This window comes from Ambystoma mexicanum, chromosome 8 (genome assembly GCF_040938575.1).
Source record: "Ambystoma mexicanum isolate Mex_15411 chromosome 8, UKY_AmexF1_1, whole genome shotgun sequence".
Taxonomy (NCBI): domain Eukaryota; kingdom Metazoa; phylum Chordata; class Amphibia; order Caudata; family Ambystomatidae; genus Ambystoma; species Ambystoma mexicanum.
In genome coordinates this window covers 14,362,735-14,385,711 of record NC_090929.1, presented here as the reverse complement: position 1 = coordinate 14,385,711, position 22,977 = coordinate 14,362,735, and the positions used below count along the sequence as shown (strand labels likewise).

At 47.2% G+C, this 22,977-nt stretch overlaps 1 protein-coding gene across 1 annotated transcript in view; it reads left to right on the top strand.

The window, feature by feature from the left end:
• The window catches only part of CERCAM (cerebral endothelial cell adhesion molecule), a 244,422-nt gene that overhangs the window by 36,949 nt on the left and 184,496 nt on the right, over positions 1-22,977 (top strand). The window contains exon 3 of the mRNA XM_069609141.1: positions 9,719-9,836. Within this exon, the coding sequence (XP_069465242.1) occupies positions 9,719-9,836 (118 nt within the window). The remainder of the gene's footprint in view (positions 1-9,718; positions 9,837-22,977) is intronic.

Genomic DNA, 22,977 nt, shown 5'->3' with positions numbered 1-22,977 from the left:
CCTTCAGCTATCCCTCCGCAAATATCTCCCCTCTCGAGCTCTTTGCTCCTCTACCTCCAACTCCCTCAGGGTCAGTCGTTTTTCAAAGAAACGAACTGGGGGTAGATCTCTGTCTTCGGCTGTGGCCTCCCTCTGGAACAGCCTCCCTGCCACTCTAAAACTTGAGGAAAACCATCTCAGGTTCTGGAAGCACCTCAAGACCTTCCTCTTTGCGTCTGCCTTTGCCCCCCTCTCCCCTGCTGATCTTCTCTCTTGGCACCTTGCACTGGGACACCCTCTGTCTCTGGTCCCAGGTTCCTGCTCATCCTGCCACCCTACCGCACTACCTCCGGGCCACCCCTTGCACTGGGGTTTGTATCTGTACCAATACAGCCCCCCCTTTTTTTCCCCCTCCTGCACCTATCAGACCCACCTGATCTGCTGCCTCAAACCTAGCACTTGCCACTTGGCTGCACTACCACTGTTGCCTCTTATTTATTTATTTTAATATTATTTATTCTGTTTCTCCTTTGCTCTGCACTTTCCACTTTCTCCCTCCCCTCCATGCACTTTTCCCCTCCCCCTCTCCCACGCACTTGCACGTTCTCAATGTCACTGGGCCTAGTAAGATCGTTGTTTCGTTCTCCCCTGTCCCCCTCCCTTGCCTTGTCGCGCTCTGAAACACCTGTATATGAGCGCGATATAAATAAAATTCATATCATATCTGTGAGTCGGTTCCTTGTAAAATGTGTGCAGAGTAGGGAGTCCCTCTAACACAGGGAAAGGCCCCACGATCATAGTCATCATGGACAGCAACCTGCATCAAGGGAAGCTTGGATTCGTGCAAGGCTGAAGGCTGTAAGCTTCGAATACATGGACCCTCCGAGCGAACATCCCTTTCATGCTTTGCAGAACGGTGCGTGAAATCTTCATGTTTGTGCCAGCTGGGCTTCAGCCTTGCCATCTCAAGCGCAACCAAACGGGAGGAGACTCTCTGCGAGAACCTCTCAGTTGAGTCTACGCTCATGAGCTCCTCCACCGCCAGAAGAGTTCCTACTTCCCCTCTTAGCAAGACTCTGCCGGAGTGCCCCGCAGCTCTTTACAGACAGCCTTCAGCTCCTGTACGCCCCTTTCTTAATTATGGTTGGAAAGAGAGTTTGCCTCCAGGGATGGGCAGAGTTCCTCATACCTATGGCTCGCTGCTGAGAGGAGTTGCCTTTGGGACCTTGTTAGCAGGTGGTTGTGTGCCCCCCAGTTCTAAGCTCCCCTTCCCTTTGCTGAAGGGTTGTATCCCACATTTTATCCTGCAAAGATGTAACATGCCTTTTTTGATTCTTTCAATGTACATGTTTGGGGCCTGACTGTGACGTGTTCCGTCAGCAGACTTCTTCTCGCGACAGGCAGAACTGTAGAGTGCACCTTAGATTCTTCTGGCTTCTCACTGCTGGGCCTGTGGCCACAGCACAGAAATAATGCGCTCAGATAGAGGATTCTAGCATTACACACTCAGAGACAGGCAGTGTTCCTCTATCATGGGGTCTGCAACTTGGGGCTCTTCGGTTATTTTGTACCAGAACCCCCTTCAGTAACGCCCCCCCCACACACACCAAACAGCAGAACTCCACATGTCCTCCAATAACTCAACACAGCCTATGCATTCTTACCCCATGCACACACAGCCTCCCATATGGAGGCAAGGACTATGCATTACCACCAGCCCAGACCACCTAGAACCAAACCACGCATAGGGACCGTTCCTTCCGAACTAAAACTACAAACACCATAGCAAAAGCACATGCGCACTTCCGCTCTCATCCCACTAACAGACCTACCGAGCGCCTGGAGACTGTGCAAGTGGCAGCGGTGTGCATTATAAACCCCATTCACATAACATAACAGAAACAACTTCTTTAGAAAAACTCTGACCCAAAAATGCATCCGCTTCTATATGCGATGTATGTGCCCTGGGGTCCGAGGAGGGCTTCTCGTGACTGTCCTGCCCCAGCTCTAGGCAGGGGGCGTTTTCTGGCAGTGAAGTTCCCAGAATATCTTCTCAGTACTGCAGTTCACACGCAAGGTTCATTTTAGCTGTGCAATGCTATTCCCTCCTGGTGGGTCACATGTCAGGGTGCCTGTGCCCTATTCTGAGTTTGCTGTTGGGTGCTCTGCTGCTGTATAGTTGTGAAGCTTTCTGTAGCATTGCAGTAGTGCAGTCTGTGTGTGACTTCAAGGCTTGCTCTCGATGCATGCACCGCCAGTAAAGGGAGAGGGTTGCTCTCTGTGTCTAAAGGTCCCACAGCGGTACAATGTTGCTTTCCATGGGGAGGTTAGTGTGGGCCTCGTCACCTACTAACCCAATTACAGGAACTATTTTGTCAAACCATATTGAAGGCCACTATGGATTAGAAGGAGCTGGAATACTCTTATACCAGTTGATAATCACAAAAAAGAAATTGGTGAGAGGAAAACTTTAAAAACGACCAGGTCACCGGGTCCAAGTGGTCTTTCATATGATGGTCTTAAAATGAAGCGCAGAAAAGGCCCCGTCTTCTCCATCCTGTACGGAATTCTGTTCCGAAAATGGGCGTGACGCCTGGTGCCTGAAAGGGGGGCATATTGGACCCTGCACATGTAAAAGAGGGTGCCCTTCAGTCTTCAAGTTCTCGTTCTGCTGGAACAGTGGGTCGGGCCTTTCATACAGGGTTTTCATAAGAGAACCTCAACTCTGGCTATTAGTAGCCTCTTGGCATGCGCACCGTTTAGACCGTCAAAAGGGGGGGGGGATCAGTGCTTCAGTGCGGTTTTATTTTCATTAGAAAAGCGCATTTGAGCAGTTCATGGAGCAATATTAAAGTCTGGACTCCGTGTTTGTAGTGTCTGATGATCCTTTGGAAGGCGTCACTTCTCCCCAGGACTCCGTGTTTGTAGTGTCTGATGATCCTTCGGAAGGCGTCACTTCTCCCCAGGACTCCGTGTTTGTAGTGTGTGACGATCCTTCGGAAGGCGTCACTTCTCCCCAGGACTCCGTGTTTGTAGTGTCTGACGATCCTGCAGAAGGCGTCACTTCTCCCCAGGACTCCGTGTTTGTAGTGTGTGACGATCCTTCGGAAAGCGTCACTTTTCCTCAGGGTAGAGCCCCTCTCCATGAGACTAGGGAGGTGAGGCCCCTGGGGGGGAGGGGGGTAACATGCGTGGGGATCTCATGGAGAGAGACTCCTCTCCTGGGGATAAGGATGCGATTGGGAGACATGACCCCTTTAAACCCCAACTGCTCAGGCTGATATCAATGCCTGAACCTTCTGCACATTATCTCACGTCCGAAACGATGTGCTGTTATATATATCAAACCACCCTAATGTCAAAAAGAGCTTGAGAATGCTACAATCTGCTGTAAATTGGACTGCTGTTACGCTGGGGCCATCCCCGCTATTTAAACTGAGCAGCAAAGAAGGGCGAGGTTCTTCATCGTCCCGTGGCCAATGTGGTTCTGGTTGGCTGATGCCATTGTGAATGCAGGAGAAGAACCCAGCGAGCAAAGAGGCCACCATTGAACCTGTGGGACTGAGCGTGGGCAGGTCTCTGTAGTTGCAGAGACAAACCGTGGGACGCCCGAGAAGCGTCTTGCAAGTTGGTGGGATACAAGCACAGCAGAAGTGGAGAGAGGGGAAGGTGGCGGTGCGACCTGTGGTGGGTGGACTGTCTGATCCAACAACGGCACAGAGACCACTTACCCTAGCCTAACGTGAGGGCGCGTGGGAAAATGCACAGAGAGTGTGAGAGACTATGGTACTGGCATGACTGTCGCGGATGTACTAAGTGGTCAAACAATGACGCCAAAACCGCCACACATATTTCGCAATCGAGAGAAGTAGGCCATGGAAGTAGCGTGGAAGGAGAAGCAGAGGGTCTGGGTCTGCGACCCTTGGCGAATCCGGTGAAGAGTTCCCTAGAAAGAGGTAACGTAAACAAAGATAAGTCCAGGAGCGTGCCGGGAAGATTGGAAACTGTAATATACGAAGATACAGAGAAAGTAGTGAATCATTTTTGTCCACAGTTCCCTGGGCAGTTCGGCAAGAGTGTAGTGCTGGAGAGTTGAGAGGACCTCAGGGAGCATTTTCATCGTCCCAGTGGGGTCAAGCGAAGGTTATAAAGAAAGCCCAGGGAGGACGCTGGAGAACTGTTTTGTTTGTGTGTCATAAAAAGCTGGAACTTTTATTTAGAGAAAACGTGGACACTTGACATCCAGGAGAAGGGAGTCATTCTCCTGGATCACAAAGTATAACCAGAACTTTCTTATTGCTTATTGTAGTGACAGAGATAGCGAAAGAGCTTTTTGACTGGGGCGGTGCCTTTTGATTTGGACTTACACGGACTTCCTGACCAACACCAGAGCTTCTTTAGTTTAGGTATGGAAATCCATTAGAGTTAAGGACAGATAGGTTTATTTTTCGTTTGAATAAAGTCTATAGCAATCACCATGGCACCACTTGGGCATACTCTTCCTTGGTGCCACAGGTGTTGATCAATGTTTTCTGGGAATGACTCTATCGTTGTCTGGTGGGTGGTCAAACATGCAATTCATACTGATGGAAAACGATGTGAAACACGACTGTACAGGATCATCTGCACCACAATGTTTGATTTGAAATCCAACTGGACACCGTCATTTCTGTCATCGTGTGAAAAGTAGACCCTATCACTGTCTCTGGAGCCGAGCAATCGCAGCTGAGGTATCTAGTAGAAGAAGTTGATTACATATCATATTGACTGCCTTCAAGTCTTTCCAGGAGAATTCGAGTTGTTGGCACCTGTTCCCTCGATCTCCTTTCACCCTGCTTGCGGGACTCAGTAGGACCTTCTTGGCGGGCAGGCACATAATCCTCCTCCTCCTGGCGGTTAGCACATCGACTTTGGGTCCACCTCAAAGCATTTCCCCTTGGATCATCACACACTTCCCTCAGTTCACCACAGTATAAGGAGCGATGCTCCATTTGGGAGGTGTGTGGGCTACAATTTTCTCTAATCCTGAAAGGGGGTGAGAATCTACCCCCCACCCCATTTGCTCACACTTCTTATCCCTAATGGTGCTTGTCTTTAACAAGAGTTACTTGACCTGCGCTCCCTTCCAATTGGCCAGTCTGGTCAATATTACATTGGAGACCCATGCCCCTTTTACCAGGTGCAATGTTAATCAGAGGGGGGATCAAGGAACTATCTCTATACTTAGAGCAGTTACTGCGTGTAGGATGCGACCGCGTCCCACAAGCAGTGTACTTCTCCAGTTCTACATAGCAAGCCCCAGTGTTTCTGCTAGAGCAGGCATCTCTGGTTTCCTTCAATGGGCCTAATTACGAGTCAGGCGTTAAGGGGTTAACGGCGCCGTAAACGGCGCCGACCCTTAACGCCTGATTACAAGGTCCGTTAGCACCATGGTGATATTAACGCCTGCTTTTTGCAGGCGTTAAAATCCATGGCGCTAAGGGACCATGGTGCTAATTACGCCACCGTAATTTACGCTGGCGTAATTAGCGCCTTCCCCACTCCCATTATGCCCTATGGGGCAAAAATGGGAATGGGGAAGGGTAAAATGGGAAATGGGGATTTACTGCCCCACTCACCTTGGAATGGGGCGGTAAATCCGCCATCCACCATGGTGTAAACGTAGTCTACACCTTGGTGGTAAGGGTACGACCCAGGCGGTAACTTACCGCCTGGGTCGTAATGAGGCCCAATGTGTCGCTTCAAGCCCCCCATTCCTGGTCGTGCACCAGAGGGCCCTCTTTCCTGAGTGCTAAGGCCAGGCCTGAACAATCCTCAGGAATTGCCACCTTTCTGCAAGGTTTCCAGGCCCATGGTCGAATCAGCCGTGTTACGGGCTTCGGAGAGGGGCATCTTTAACCTTTGGATGTTTCCTCACCCCTCCCTCCCCTGGTAAACACCAGGGGTCACGGTCCCTATTGCCGGTTGCCGTGGTTGAACATAGCGAGCCTTGAGGACGCTCTGGTAGTACTGACTGGGTCTGTTCATGAGGAATCCCAGAACCACACTGGGGGTGGTTTCCCGGGATTTGATTGCTCACCCAGAGCGGGTGAACAATGAGACACTACTCTCTGCTGTTCTTTTTCAAAGATAGAATAGCTCTTCATGCAGGAGAATACTGGGACAGCATCATTATCCGGGGTCATGGCTACAGCCGCCTCAATGGTCTGAGTGGATACGAGATTGGGCTTGTTCAACCCTCGCTCTTTCTGTTGTGGCAATGGTAGTAACAGTCCAGTGACTGATTGGGTGAACTGATGTCCTGGACTGCACAAGCCGCCTCCTCATGGAATCCTTTTCCCTTTTTTTCCTCCCTCTCTTTGGAGGAATTACGACACTGCTTCTTTCCGTTACTGGGTCAGAGGCAGGGTCCACTAAGCCCCCGTTTTCTATTATCGATGGCAAGGCCTGGGTAAGTAGGTGCTTTCCCAATCAAACCCACTTCTCCCGTCATCTGGGATACTGAGTTACATATCGTCTCGAGATTTATTTTTGGTCTCGCTTAGCTGTAGAGCATGAGTTGACAGCTCTAAACAAATGTTATCATAAAGTGAAGAAAACAAACACAGCACCAAATTCAGAGCTGACATTTCGGGAGCTGTGACTCTGATCTGGTTGTCCAGATCTAGAAGCTTATGATGTAGTTTCTGCTTTCGGGTCGTGTAACTCTGATCTTGAGTCTCTTGTTCATAATCAGAGCTGTTATTTATGCGTTCTGTTAAAAAAAACATATGATCATCAAAGGCCATCGCTGCAGAGGGGTTCCTGGCCATCGTCGTTACCAGAGGCATCCTTTGGTTTAGATCTGTCTGCGGACCCAATTCAAGGAAGCTCTGATCACGAATAGAATGTGATTGGGCTGTAATATTATTGCTCCCAGTTCTTGCAATGGCCGCAGGTCTCAAATCCATATTGGTTATCGTTCCCAGCTTCCTGAAATATTAAGGACGTTTTTGCATATTGTCTGTGTTAGGGCCGTCAGTTTTTTCATGGTGCCAGACTTTTTCTAGCGCATCACCTGCGCAGCTGTTCCACCATCCAGCAATGGGGTTCTTGGTTGATGTAAAATGGCCATCGGGTCAAGTGTTGTTTTGTCAAAGGGCTTACTTCCAGGAGGCAAGACCACCTCCTCCTTCCCTGTGATAGTTACAGTAGCACCTTCCATCTCCAGCCAGGACTTTTCTGGTCTGTCCTCTTTGCTAGCAGCCTTCTAATTTATGAGTTTCAGTCCGCTAGTCACGGCAGTCCCCTCTGCTTCCATCAGTATTGGCAAAATCGCATCAGTCCCCGCTACTTCCATCGGTATTTGCAAAAACAAGTTAATAATATTGCCTATTACCAGTATTAGAGAGGAGTCCTCTCTGCCACCTTCAAATTCAAAGGGCATCGCTGCGCCCAGGAACGCCCTTGTCAGCACTAGGTGAAATGAGATTACCCGAAGTGATGGTGTCACAGTGCGGACTACTTTGCTCCGTGTGCACTCTTACGAGACCCACCTATGCCGACGTCCCCTTTCGATCCTCGAAAGACAAGATGCAATACTCTGCGGTTACCACTGGATGTCGGACCATATGCACAGCATGTGAATCTAAGCAGATGCAATCATCAGATATGCTATTACGGTAAGTAATGCATGTCATTTATTACATGCTCTGAGAGATAGGTAATCTCTGGTAACGTCATCGTCCTCAGTATTTGCAATAGATAAAGACGTTTGCTTATTGTGAAATTTGAGCAATTGAGGATCTCTGATGAAATCATCATTCTTGCATCATTCTTAATAATGAAAAAGTTGCGATAACCCAAAGTCTGCATGAGCGTTGCTGGGACTGAATGTCATTATTCACTCTGTATAAAGGCACCGCTCAAGTCTTTGCAAAGCAACAAGGGGACCGCCAGGCTTGCAACTAGCGATTTCCCAGGTGGCACACAATTATTCGATGAAATTGAGTCAATTTGGAACGGGGATGTTAACTCTTTCATACTCGTGCCGGGATCCATCAAGGGCGGTGGACTAGGTCTCTGAGTCGACATATGCAAGCTGGTGTAGCCGAACTCCGATGCCCCCTGTGCCAAAGATGAATTCATTTTTTACAAGACCACCTCTGTCCTCGTCCTCCATCGTATTGCTTCTTAAATGCATAGTCCAAAAGCGCTAAGCAACGAAAGTCAAGAGCACAGTGAAATTGCCAAAGCACAACAAACTAGAGGACAAAGACTGAATAGCGTACCTTGCAGAATTTGGTGCTTGTTTTGCAACTGGGAATGTCCCCGCACACCGTCCCCCGACACTGACGCCGACACCACTTAGCGTCCACTTGGCGCATGCTTCGTGCGCCGGAAGCTTCTTTGAGGTTCTGCTGGTGGGCAGGTCGGGTCTGTGAGCCGGGCCGGGACGGGCTGTGAGGTTTAAAGGTATAGGCAACTGCCAGTTTCCCTGTAAAAGCTGCTTGCGCATGGAATGCCCTCGCCTCTGCACTGAGAGCTAATCTTCCATACTCGAGCTTTAGACGCCACGTAAAAAAAGTGGCTCTGGTCCAACGCCAACTAACTAACTCTCTCTGCCTGGATTCACCATTGGTTACGCACAGTGAATAACCACTATGTCATTCCTGATCCCTGAACTGACTTCCTCGTGGTATAGGAACCCCCTTCCTCCTGTACCCTTTATGCATGCTTGCTAAATTGTTAATAACATTTGTACTGTATCCTCTGTATGCACTATTGCATGTAACTAAGCTTAAGTATTCTTGTAACTGCTGCGCCCGGCTACCCCTGGGTTTTGGTGCACATTATCAAATAATAAACTAAACTAAACTAAACAATGTATCCAAGCTCTGTCTCTAGATTATCTCAGTTCTTTCAAATCCCCGACCAGGAAATTGGATGCCAAATGCTCAGTGGAGCAAACAGAATAGCTCCAACTCCACAAACGATACCACTTAGCTTCCACTTTGCCATTTTGAATTTTATGGCTGCAATAATGAATGTGTGGAGAGAATTTGTAACTCCTTCTACATCGTTCAGAGGTCTGCAACAGTTCGCTCTACAGATGTTCTGGACTAAAATTCCCACGATTCCTCACCATTGACTATGCCAGCTTAGGCTGATGGGAGTTGCAGCCCAAAACATCTGGAGACCCAAAGATTGCAGACCTCTGAAGCAAACCTGGAAACATTGTGCAGAAGTGTGTGCATGTTTGTGTGTGTGTGTGTGTGCACGCGCGCCACTTACCCTTTTTGCAAACCACTAAACTGAAACTAGTGTGGCTGTGTAGAATTGGTTTCTGTGTGCAGTTCTGCTGTATCAATGCACTATTGCCCTCAGTGCAGTCTGTGCTAGTGTTAGTAACATAAGGTTTTTCCTATGTTTCTCCATGTAAGCTTTAGGTATCTCTGCAGAGTTGCTTTCTGTGTCTACAGTTTACTGTGGCGTGTAGTGTTGCTCTCTGTGTGTATCTGTTCAGTGCTGCTTTTCGCTCGTGCAGTGTTGCTTTTTGTCTGTTTAGTCAGCGTAGCTGTGCAGTATTGCTTTTTTGTGTGTGAGAACTCCAAACTACAGAGCTCCACTGTTTTCAATGTTTTGGGTTCTGTAGAATTTCTGTCTGCGTGTGGGGCTGCGTGTTCAGTGGTGCTTTCATTTTGGGAGGTTGACAGGGTTGTGCAGTTTTGCTACCCATGTACATGTTTACCTCGCCTAGATCTTACCCTGGAGAGACGGGCCCTAAACACTGGACTGAAGAGCGTTATGAATCCCTCATGAAGCTCAAGCAGGCTGCACTGAACTATGCCCGGCGGCAGTGGGCTGATTACATCCTGGTAAGTGACCTATAACTTGTGGGCATTACTCATACCAAGCGTCGGGCCTGCAATTCAGTATTGAGATCTCTGTTCGGTGATGGGTGGGAGGTAAAGGCCTGCAGGAGTGCGCAGGCTAAAACCTGTCACAAATCCAAGCTTTGGTGACTCCTTGCCCCTAGTGTGCAGTTTTACGAATCCCTCTTTTGTTCTGTGTCATGGAGCCTTCAGAATCCCTCTGTTGTTCTGTGCCGTAAAGCCACAGAATCCCTCTGTTGTTCTGTGTCATGGAGCCTTCAGAATCCCTCTATTGTTCTGTGCCGTAGAGCCTTCAGAATCCCTCTGTTGTTCTGTGTCGTAGAGCCTTCAGAATCCCTCTGTTGTTCTGTATCGTAGTGCCTTCAGAATCTCTCTATTGTTCTGTGTCATGGAGCCTTCAGAATGCCTCTATTATTCTGTGTCCTGGAGCCTTCAGAATCCCTCTATTGTTCTGTGTCATAGAGCTTTCAGAATCCCTCTGTTGTTCTGTGTCATGGAGCCTTCAGAATCCCTCTATTGTTCTGTGTCGTGGAGCCTTCAGAATCTCTCTATTGTTTTGTGTCGTGGAGCCTTCAGAATCTCTATTGTCCTGTGTCGTGAAGCCTTCAGAAACCCTCTATTGTTCTGTGTCGTAGAGCTTTCAGAATCCCTCTGTTGTTCTGTGTCATAGAGCCTGCAGAATCCCACTGTTGTTCTGTGTTGTGGAGCCTTCAGAATCCCTCTATTGTTATGTGTCGTAGAGCTTTCGGAATCCCTCTGTTGTTCTGTGTCTTGGAGCCTTCAGAATCCCTCTATTGTTCTGTGTCGTGGAGCCTTCAGAATCCCTCTATTGTTTTGTGTCGTGGAGCCTTCAGATCTCTATTGTTCTGTGTCATGGAGCCTTCAGAACCCCTCTGTTGTTCTGTGTCGTAGAGCTTTCAGAATCCCTCTGTTGTTCTGTGTCATAGAGCCTGCAGAATCCCACTGTTGTTCTGTGTCGTGGAGCCTTCAGAATCCCTCTATTGTTTTGTGTCGTGGAGCCTTCAGATCTCTATTGTTCTGTGTCATGGAGCCTTCAGAACCCCTCTATTGTTCTGTGTCGTAGAGCTTTCAGAATCCCTCTGTTGTTCTGTGTCATAGAGCCTGCAGAATCCCTCTATTTTTCTGTGTCGTGGAGCCTTCAGAACCCCTCTATTGTTGTGTGTCGTAGAGCCTTCAGAATCCCTCTGTTGTTCTGTATCGTAGAGCCTTCAGAATCTCTCTATTGTTCTGTGTCATGGAGCCTTCAGAATCCCTCTATTGTTCTGTGTCGTAGAGCCTTCAGAATCCCTCTGTTGTTCTGTGTCATGGAGCCTTCAGAATGCCTCTATTATTCTGTGTCCCGGAGCCTTCAGAATCCCTCTATTGTTCTGTGTCGTAGAGCTTTCAGAATCCCTCTGTTGTTCTGTGTCATAGAGCCTGCAGAATCCCACTGTTGTTCTGTGTCATGGAGCCTCCAGAATCCCTCTATTGTTTTGTGTCGTGGAGCCTTCAGAATCTCTCTATTGTTTTGTGTCGTGGAGCCTTCAGAATCCCTCTATTGTTCTGTGTCATAGAGCCTTCAGAATCCCTCTGTTGTTCTGTGTCGTAGAGCCTTCAGAATCCCTCTGTTATTCTGTATCGTAGAGCCTTCAGAATCTCTCTATTGTTCTGTGCCATGGAGCCTTCAGAATGCCTCTATTATTCTGTGTCCTGGAGCCTTCAGAATCCCTCGATTGTTCTGTGTCGTAGAGCTTTCAGAATCGCTCTGTTGTTCTGTGTCATGGACCCTTCAGAATCCTTCTATTGTTCTGTGTCGTGGAGCCTTCAGAATCCCTCTATTGTTTTGTGTTGTGGAGCCTTCAAAATCCCTTTAATGTTCTGTGTCGTGGAGCCTTCAAAATCCCTTTATTGTTCTCTATCGTGGAGCCTTCAGAATCCCTTTATTGTTCTGTGTCGTAGAGCCTTCAAAATCCCTTTATTGTTCTGTGTTGTGGAGCCTTCAAAATCCCTTTATTGTTCTGCATCGTGGAGCCTTTAGAATCCCTTTATTGTTCTGTGTCGTAGAGCCTTCAGAATCCCTCTATTATTCTGTGTCCTGGAGCCTTCAGAATCCCTCTATTGTTTTGTGTCGTGGAGTCTTCAAAATCCCTTTATTGTTCTGTATCGTGGAGCCTTCAGAATCCCTTTATTGTTCTGTGTCGTAGCGCCTTCAGAATTCCTCTATAGTTCTGTATCATGGAGCCTTCAGAATCCCTTTATAGTTCTGTGTTGTAGAGCCTTCAGAATTCCTCTATTGTTCTGTATCGTGGAGCCTTCAGAATCCCTTTATTGTTCTGTGTCATGGAGCCTTCAGAATGCCTCTATTATTCTGTGTCCTGGAGCCTTCAGCATCCCTCTATTGTTCTGTGTCGTGGAGCCTTCAGAATCCCTCAATTGTTCTGTATCGTGGAGCCTTAAAAATCCCTTTATTGTTCTGTGTCGTGGAGCCTTCAGAATCCCTTTATTGTTCTGCTTCGTAGATCCTTCAGAATCCCTTTATTGTTCTTTGTCGTAGAGCCTTCAGAATCCCTCTATTGTTCAGTATCGTGGAGCCTTCAGAATCCCTCTAATGTTCTGCATCGCGGAGCCTTCAGAATCCCTTTATTGTTCTGTGTTGTAGAGCCTTCAGAATCCCTCTATTGTTCTGTGTTTTGGAGCCTTCAGAATCCCTCTATTGTTTTGTGTTGTGGAGCCTTCAGAATCTCTCTATTGTTTTGTGTCGTGGAGCCTTCAGAAACCCTCTATTGTTCTGTGTCATAGAGCCTTCAGAATCCCTCTGTTGCTCTGTGTCGTAGAGCCTTCAGAATCCCTCTGTTATTCTGTATCGTAGAGCCTTCAGAATCTCTCTATTGTTCTGTGCCATGGAGCCTTCAGAATGCCTCTATTATTCTGTGTCCTGGAGCCTTCACAATCCCTCGATTGTTCTGTGTCGTAGAGCTTTCAGAATCGCTCTGTTGTTCTGTGTCATAGAGCCTGCAGAATCCCACTGTTGTTCTGTGTCGTGGAGCCTTCAGAATCCCTCTATTGTTTTGTGTCGTGGAGCCTTCAAAATCCCTTTATTGTTCTGTGTCGTGGAGCCTTCAAAATCCCTTTATTGTTCTGTATCGTGGAGCCTTCAGAATCCCTTTATTGTTCTGTATCGTGGAGCCTTCAGAATCCCTTTATTGTTCTGTGCCATGGAGCCTTCAGAATGCCTCTATTATTCTGTGTCCTGGAGCCTTCACAATCCCTCGATTGTTCTGTGTCGTAGAGCTTTCAGAATCGCTCTGTTGTTCTGTGTCATAGAGCCTGCAGAATCCCACTGTTGTTCTGTGTCATGGACCCTTTAGAATCCCTCTATTGTTCTGTGTCGTGGAGCCTTCAGAATCCCTTTATTGTTCTGTGTCGTGGAGCCTTCAAAATCCCTTTATTGTTCTGTATCGTGGAGCCTTCAGAATCCCTTTATTGTTCTGTGTTGTGGAGCCTTCAAAATCCCTTTATTGTTCTGTATCGTGGAGCCTTTAGAATCCCTTTATTATTCTGTGTCGTAGAGCCTTCAGAATCCCTCTATTGTTCTGTATCGTGGAGCCTTCCGAATCTCTCTATTGGTCTGTGTCATGGAGCCTTCAGAATGCCTCTATTATTCTGTGTCCTGGAGCCTGCAGAATCCCACTGTTGTTCTGTGTCATGGAGCCTTCAGAATCCCTCTATTGTTCTGTGTCGTGGAGCCTTCAAAATCCCTTTATTGTTCTGTGTTGTGGAGCCTTCAAAATCCCTTTATTGTTCTGTATCGTGGAGTCTTCAGAATCCCTTTATAGTTCTGTGTTGTAGAGCCTTCAGAATCCCTCTATTGTTCTGTGTCGTAGAGCCTTCAGAATCCCTTTATTGTTCTGTGTCGTAGAGCCTTCAGAATTTCTCTATTGCTCTGTGTCATGGAGCCTTCAGAATGCCTCTATTATTCTGTGTCCAGGAGCCTTCAGACTCCCTCGATTGTTCTGTGTCATGGAGCCTTCAGCATCCCTCTATTGTTCTGTGTCGTGGAGCCTTCAAAATCCCTTTATTCTTCTGTATCGTGGAGCCTTCAGAATCCCTCTATTGTTCTGTATCGTGGTGCCTTAAAAATCCCTTTATTGTTCTGTGTCGTGGAGCCTTCAGAATCCCTTTATTGTTCTGCATCGTAGAGCCTTCAGAATCCCTTTATTGTTCTCTGTCGTAGAGCCTTCAGAATCCCTCTATTGTTCAGTATCGTGGAGCCTTCAGAATCCCTCTATTGTTTTGTGTTGTGGAGCCTTCAGAATCTCTCTATTGTTTTGTGTCGTGGAGCCCTCAGAATCCCTCTGTTGTTCTGTGTCGTAGAGCCTTCAGAATCCCTCTGTTATTCTGTATTGTAGAGCCTTCAGAATCTCTCTATTGTTCTGTGCCATGGAGCCTTCAGAATGCCTCTATTATTCTGTGTCCTGAAGCCTTCACAATCCCTCGAATGTTCTGTGTCGTAGAGCTTTCATAATCGCTCTGTTGTTCTGTGTCATAGAGCCTGCAGAATCCCACTGTTGTTCTGTGTCATGGACCCTTCAGAATCCCTCTATTGTTCTGTGTCGTGGAGCCTTCAGAATCCCTCTATTGTTTTGTGTCGTGGAGCCTTCAAAATCCCTTTATTGTTCTGTGTCGTGGAGCCTTCAAAATCCCTTTATTGTTCTGTATCGTGGAGCCTTCAGAATCCCTTTATTGTTCTGTGTCGTAGAGCCTTCAGAATTCCTCTATTGTTCTGTATCGTGGCGCCTTCAGAATCCCTTTATAGTTCTGTGTTGTAGAGCCTTCAGAATCCCTCTATTGTTCTGTTTCATGGAGCCTTCAGAATGCCTCTATTATTCTGTGTCCTGGAGCCTTCAGACTCCCTCGATTGTTCTGTGTCATGGAGCCTTCAGCATCCCTCTATTGTTCTATGTCGTGGAGCCTTTAGAATCCCTTTATTGTTCTGTGTCGTGGAGCCTTCAAAATCCCTTTATTCTTCTGTATCGTGGAGCCTTCAGAATCCCTCTATTGTTCTGTATCGTGGAGCCTTAAAAATCCCTTTATTGTTCTGTGTCGTGGAGCCTTCAGAATCCCTTTATTGTTCTGCATCGTAGAGCCTTCAGAATCCCTTTATTGTTCTGTGTCGTAGAGCCTTCAGAATCCCTCTATTGTTCAGTATCGTGGAGCCTTCAGAATCCCTCTATTCTGTATCGCGGAGCCTTCAGAATCCTTTTATTGTTCTGTGTTGTAGGGCCTTCAGAATCCCTCTATTGTTCTGTGTTTTGGAGCCTTCAGAATCCCTTTATTGTTCTGTGTCGTAGAGCCTTCAGATTGCCTCTATTTTTCTGTGTCCTGGAGCTTTCAGAATCCCTTTATTCTTCTGTATCGTGGAGCCTTCAGAATCCCTCTATTGTTCTGTATCGTGGAGCCTTAAAAATCCCTTTATTGTTCTGTGTCGTGGAGCCTTCAGAATCCCTTTATTGTTCTGCATCGTAGAGCCTTCAGAATCCCTTTATTGTTCTGTGTCGTAGAGCCTTCAGAATCCCTCTATTGTTCAGTATCGTGGAGCCTTCAGAATCCCTTTATTGTTCTGTGTCGTGGAGCCTTCAAAATCCCTTTATTCTTCTGTATCGTGGAGCCTTCAGAATCTCTCTATTGTTCTGTATCGTGGAGCCTTAAAAATCCCTTTATTGTTCTGTGTCGTGGAGCCTTCAGAATCCCTTTATTGTTCTGCATCGTAGAGCCTTCAGAATCCCTTTATTTTTCTGTGTCGTAGAGCCTTCAGAATCCCTCTATTGTTCAGTATCGTGGAGCCTTCAGAATCCCTCTATTGTTCTGTATCGCGGAGCCTTCAGAATCCTTTTATTGTTCTGTGTTGTAGGGCCTTCAGAATCCCTCTATTGTTCTGTGTTTTGGAGCCTTCAGAATCCCTTTATTGTTCTGTGTCGTAGAGCCTTCAGAATGCCTCTATTTTTCTGTGTCCTGGAGCTTTCAGAATCCCTCTGTTGTTCTGTGTCATGGAGCCTTCAGCATCCGTCTATTCTGTGTCGTGGAGCCTTCAGAATCCCTTTATTGTTCTGTGTCGTGGAGCCTTCAAAATCCCTTTATTCTTCTGTATCGTGGAGCCTTCAGAATCCCTCTATTGTTCTGTATCGTGGAGCCTTCAAAATCCCTTTATTGTTCTGTGTCGTGGAGCCTTCAGAATCCCTTTATTGTTCTGCGTCATAGAGCCTTCAGAATCCCTTTATTGTTCTGTGTCGTAGAGCCTTCAGAATCCCTCTATTGTTCTGTATCGTGGAGCCTTCAGAATCCCTCTATTGTTCTGTATTGCGGAGCCTTCAGAATCCCTTTATTGTTCTGTGTTGTAGAGCCTTCAGAATCCCTCTATTGTTCTGTCATTTGGAGCCTTCAGAATCCCTTTATTGTTCTGTGTCGTAGAGCCTACAGAATCCCTCTATTGTTCTGTGTCATGTGAACACTTCTTTCTTTATTGAAAACCCTATCCCACACTCTTTCTGTATTTAGTTGTAAGGATTTGGCAACAGTTATTTTTAGCATAGGCCATTTATTTTGACAAGACGCCACAAGGACTGCCTTATTTTCATTTCATGGTTGAAGCTTGCTCCAATCTTAGATTTAGGTTTAGATTAGGCGTTTTTCCAACCTGCATATAACATCCTTGAACAGTGATCACTTGTGTCTGTCTTTACTGTTGCCACCATGAGTTCCTTACACCCTGTGATCTTGACAGTGCTCATGTTTACTGTCACCCTGTGATCCTGACAGTGCCCATGTTTACTGTCATCCTATGATCCTGACAGTTCTCATGTTTACTGTGATCGTTACAGTGTTCATGTTTACTGTCACCCTGTGATCCTGACAGTGCTCATGTTGGCCCTCATCCTTTTTATTCTGACAGCCCATGATAACTGTGATGCTGTGATCCTGACAGTGCTCATGTGTACTGTCATCCTGTGATCCTGACAGTGCTCATGTTTACTGTCACCCTGTGATCCTGACTGTGCCCATGTTTACTGTAATCCTGACAGTTCCATTGTTTACTGTCACCCTGTGCTCCTGCCTGTGCCCATGTTTACTGTGACCCTGACAGTGCTCATGTGTACTGTCATCCTGAGCGTGCTCATGCTTACTTTCACCCTGTGCTGCTGACTGGGCCCATGTTTACTGTGACCCTGACAGTGCTCATGTTTACTGTCATCCTGAGAGTTCTCATGTTTACTATCATTCTGTGGTCCGGACTGTGCCCATGTGTACTGTCATCTTGTGGCCCATGTTTACTGTCATCCTGAGATCCTGACTGTGCCCATGTTTACTGTCACCCTGTGATCCTGACAGTGCTCCTGTTTACTGTCATCCTGTGATCCTGAGAGTGCACATTTTTACTGTCATCCTGTGATCCTGACTGTGCCCATGCTTACTATCATCCTGGGATCCTGACTGTGCCCATGTTTACTGTCAGTCTGTGATCCCAACTGTGGCCATGTTTACTGTCACCCTGTGATCCTGACAGTGCTCATATATACTGTGATCCTGACAGTGCCCATGTTTACTGTCACCCTGCGATCCTGACTGTGCTCATGTTTACTGTGATCTTGACAATGCCCATGTTTACTGACACCCTGTGTTCCCGAGTGTGCCCATGTTTACTGTGATCCTGACAGTGCCCATGTTTACTGTCTTCCTGTGATACTGACAGTGCTCCTGTCTACTGTGACCCTGTGATCTTGACTGTGCCCATGTTTCCTGTCATCCCATGATCCTGACTGTGCCCATTTTTACTGTCATCCTGTGATCCTGACAGTGCTCCTGTTTACTGTGATCCTGTCATCCTGACTGTGCCCATGTTTACTGTCTTCCTGTGATCCTGACAGTGCTCACGTTAACTGTGATACCGACTGTTCCCATGTTTACTGTTACCCTGTGATCCTGACTGTGCTCATGTTTATTGTCATCATGTGAATCTGACAGTGCTCATGTTTACTGTGATCCTAACAGTGCCCATGTTTACTGTCACCATGTGAGCCTGACTGTGCTCATGTTTACTGTGATTCTGACAGTGCTCATGTTTACTGTGATCCTGTGATCCTGACTGTGCCCATGTTTACTGTCTTCCTGTGAGCCTGACGGTGCTCCTGTTTACTGTGACCCTGCGATCTTGACTCTGCCCATGGTTCCTGTCATCCCATGATCCTGACTGTGCTCATGTTTACTGTCATCCTGTGATCCTGACAGTGCTCCTGTTTACTGTGATCCTGTCATCCTGATTGTGTCCATGTTTACTGTAATCCTGACAGTGCCATTGTTTACGGTCACCCTGTGCTCCTGCCTGGGCCCGTGTTTACTGTGACCCTGACAGTGCTCATGTGTACTGTCATCCTGAGAGTGCTCATGTTTACTGTCTTCCTGTGATCCTGACAGTGCTCATGTTAACTGTGATCCCGACTGTTCCCATGTTTACTGTGATCCTGACAGTGCCCATGTTGTCGCTCATCCTGTGATCCTGACTGTGCCCATATTTACTGCAATCCTGTGATTCTGACAGTGCTCATGTTAACTGTGATCCTGTGATCCTGACGGTGCCCATCTTTACTGTGATCCTGACCTTGCCCATGTTTACTGTGTGAGAAAGGTCAAGGTGTCTCACCCGCTAATCGCCAGGGATCTGTCATCCAGGTAGCCAAGCCATGGCTATCGCTTTTCGATCCAGTTCCTGGGGGTGGACCAGTGCGGGAGGATCACCTGGGTGAAGGGCCTTCGGGCAGTGGGAATAAGATACTGGATGGCGAGACGTGGTGTCCCCTTTCCTGTAACACCTTTATGCCTTCCTACCAGGTAGGATATTTAGGAACTCAAACCCCTCCCCACCTCTTCACAACACAAACACTTTCTCACGGACAGCTTGCTGTGAGAGAAAACGGATTAACACCCGAGCTGTATACCTGACATGGCCCAATATGATAGTCAGGCAGGGTCAGGCAATTACTGACCATCACACACACCTGACTTCCATTACAATTCCCTACAGGGATAAAAGAGAGTACACTCTGAGCGAGGCAAAGCACACAGGGAAGCAGCAGTTCCAAGGTGGCAGTTTAAAACGAGGCGAAAGACGGCACAACAGAAGGGGATCGCAAGGAGGTAAGTGCCCTTGACCTTTTCGGCGAAGAACCGTTACTTTCACGAAACCTCGAGAATAGAAATCGTAAGATCAGGAAACCAGGCTGAAGAATCTTACATTGTGTGTTGGAGGTACCCGGGGCTCTCCTGTGTCCATAATCAAGGCGGGGAGAATCGCCTGCTGCCATGGTAGTGTCCTTGGCTCCTACAACAAAGCAGCGCCAGTGAAATCAACACATCTGGTGAGTTGGGCGGCCGATACCAGGCTGATCTGTGTTGAAGGCACGGTTGCAAGCAGCAACATTGTATGGTGAATGATGAAGTGAACAGTCTATGAAGCGCATGTGATAACCAACGCTAGTAAAATTGGACAACAGATGAGTGATTGAACTTTGAAACCAAGATACGATATCTTAGACAGAGTGGTCCAGCACTGCATGCTTGCTCATTCGAAAATCTCTGGAAGTTATCCAACTGAGAGGTGGCAAAACGAAAGAATAACAAAGGATTGGGAATCGAAGTGGTCCTGCAATGGGTCAAGCATAATCCTGTGCACAATCAAAGTCTTCGATGTTAATAGAGTAAAGAAAGCTGATGACAAAGTTGATAAAAGTTGGTCCGAGCCCGAACGAGGGAGATCAGCTGAGAGCTTTTGGTTAAAGCAAGTTTGTGTTAAAGTAAATTAAAATTGATCCGAGCCCAGCGGAGGGAGACTAATTGAACATTGTGTTGAAACGGATCTGAGCCCGGCAGAGGGGCTTCCTGTGTGAATCGTGAATCACCCGAGAAATTGGATACATGAAAATCCTACGAGCATTGGGTTAAAGAGGATCTGTGCCTGGCTGAGGCGAATCCGATGTGAATAGTGAATCACTTGAGAAATTGAGTGCGTGTGAAATCCTGAGAGGAGAAGAAATTATTGTTTGTTTGTCGCATCAGGCCCTCTCAAAGAAGAGACTGTGAAAGGCAAACAGACTTGGGCCGGAAAGCCCTGGTGCTAATGTTTGAACTGCACCCTCGTGCTTGGGAAGCCAGAGACTGTGCTAAACTCGAGTGTGCCACCTTGTCCTGTGCTGAAAACGTGGGGAAGGGAGGCCTGACTTATCATTTCTTGGGCACTTCTTTCTTTTACATAACATTGTGCCCCACACTATTTGTGATTAGAGGTAAGGATTGTCAATAGGTTTTTTAGTATAGCCCCTTTTAATTTTGACAAGACGCCTCTAGGACTGTGTTATTATTATTTGATGGTTGTAGCTTGCTCCCATCTTTAGATTTAGAATTAGATAGGTGTTTTTCAAACCTCTTGTTTAAAGTTCAATAAACACCCTTGAACTGTGGTCACTTGTGCCTGTTTTACTCTTGATACCATGCCATCCTTACAACTTTCATCCTGTGATCCTGACTGTGCTCATGTTTACTGTGATCCTGACTGTGCCCATGTTTACTTTCATCCTGTGATCCTGACTGTGCCCATGTTTACTTTCATCCTGTGATCCTGACTGTGCCCATGTTTACTGTCATCCTATGATCCTGACAGTCCTCGTGTTTACTTTCACCCCGTGATCCTGACTGTGCTCATGTTTACTTTCATCCTATGATCCTGACAGTGCTCATGTTTACTGTCATCCTATGATCCTGTCTGTGCCCATGTTTACTATTATCCTGCGAACCTGACAGTGCTCACTTTTACTGTCGTCCTGTGATCCTGACAGTGCTTATGTTTACTGTCATCCTGTGATCCTGACAGTGCTCATGTTTACATTCATCCTGTGATTCTGACTGTGCCCATGGTTACTGTCATCCTGTGATCCTGACTGTGCTCATGTTTACTGGCATCCTGTGATCCTGAATGTGCCAGTGTTCACTCTCATCCTATGATCCTGACTGTGCCCATGTTTTTCATCCTGTAATCCTGACAGTGCTCGTGTTTACTGTCATCCTATGATCCTGACAGTGCCCATGTTTGCTGTCATCCTGTGATCCTGACGTTGCTCATGTTTACTGGCATCCTGTGATCCTGAATGTGCCAGTAGTCACTCTCATCCTATGATCCTGACTGTTCCCATGTTTTTCATCCTGTAATCCTGACAGTGCTCGTGTTTACTGTCATCCTCTGATCCTGACAGTGCCCATGTTTGCTGTCATCCTGTGATCCTGACGTTGCTCATGTTTACTGGCATCCTGTAATCCTGACAGTGCCCATGTTTGCTGTCATCCTGTGATCCTGACGTTGCTCATGTTTACTGGCATCCTGTGATCCTGAATGTGCCAGTGTTCACTCTCATCCTATGATCCTGACTGTGCCCATGTTTACTTTCATCCTGTAATCCTGACAGTGCTCATGTTAACTGTCATCCTGTGATCCTCACAGTGCCCATGTTGACCCTCATCCTGCGCGACTGGCTGTGCCCATATTTACTGTCATCCTGTGATCCTGACAGTGCCCATGTTGACCCTCATCCTACAGGACTGACTGTGCTCATGTTTACTGTCATCCTGTGATCCTAACTGTGCCTATGTTTACTGTCATCCCGTGATCATGACTGTGCCCATGTTTATTGTCATCCTGTGATCCTAATGGTGCTCATGTTTACTGTCATTCTGTGATCCTGACGGTGCTCATGTTTACTGTCATCCTGTGATCCTGACAGTGCTCATGTTTACTGTGATCCTGTGATCCTGACAGTGCTCATGTTTTCTGTCATCCTGTGATCCTGGCAGTGCTCATGTTTACTGTCATCCTGTGATCCTGGCGGTACTCTTGTGTACTGTCGTCCTGTGATCCTGACAGTGCTCATGTTTACTGTCATCCTGTGATCCTGACTGTGCCCATGTTTACTTTCATCCTGTGATCCTGACTATGCCCATGTTTACTGTCATCCTGTGATCCTGACAGTGCTCATGTTTACTCTCATCCTGTGATCCTGGCGGTGCTCATGTTTACTGTCATCCTGTGATCCTGACTTTGGGGGTCATTACAAGTTGGGCGGTAAGGGATACCGGGCACCAGTAAGGAGACCGGTGCCGGTAATCCCTTACCGCCCAATTCCGAGGTCCCTTAGCGGGAGCCTCAAAGAACGTGTGGTCTGACCACACGTCCATTACGGGTCCTGCTAAGGGACCAGAGCGCTTAGAGCCCTATGGGGGCTCAAATGGGAATGAGGAATGGTTTGTTTAATGGGGATTTACTGGTCCCTCCAGGGTCGGATTGCACCGGTAAGTCCCCATTGAACAAGACCGGTGCCGGACCCGGTATTGGAGGCAGCCATGGCGCAAATAGCGACATGGCTACCTCCAATCTCGGAATGAGGCCCTATGCTCATGTTTACTGTCATCCTGTGATCCTGACAGTGCTCATGTTTATTGTCATCCTGTGATCCTGACAGTGCCCATGTTTACTGCTATCCTGTGATCCTGACTGTGCTCATGTTTACTGTGATCCTGACTGTGCCCATGTTTACTTTCATCCTGTGATCCTGACTGTGCTCATGTTTACTGTGAACCTGACTCTGCCCATGTTTACTTTCATCCTGTGATCCTGACTGTGCCCATGTTTACTTTCATCCTGTGATCCTGACTGTGCCCATGTTTACTGTCATCCTATGATCCTGACAGTCCTCGTGTTTACTTTCACCCCGTGATCCTGACTGTGCTCATGTTTACTTTCATCCTATGATCCTGACAGTGCTCATGTTTACTGTCATCCTATGATCCTGATTGTGCCCATGTTTACTGTCATCCTGCGATCCTGACAGTGCTCACTTTTACTGTCATCCTGTGATCCTGACAGTGCTTATGTTTACTGTCATCCTGTGATCCTGACAGTACTCACGTTTACATTCATCCTGTGAGCCTGACTGTGCCCATGGTTACTGTCATCCTGTGATCCTGACTGTGCTCATGTTTACTTTCATCCTGTGATCCTGACTGTGCCCATGGTTACTGCCATCCT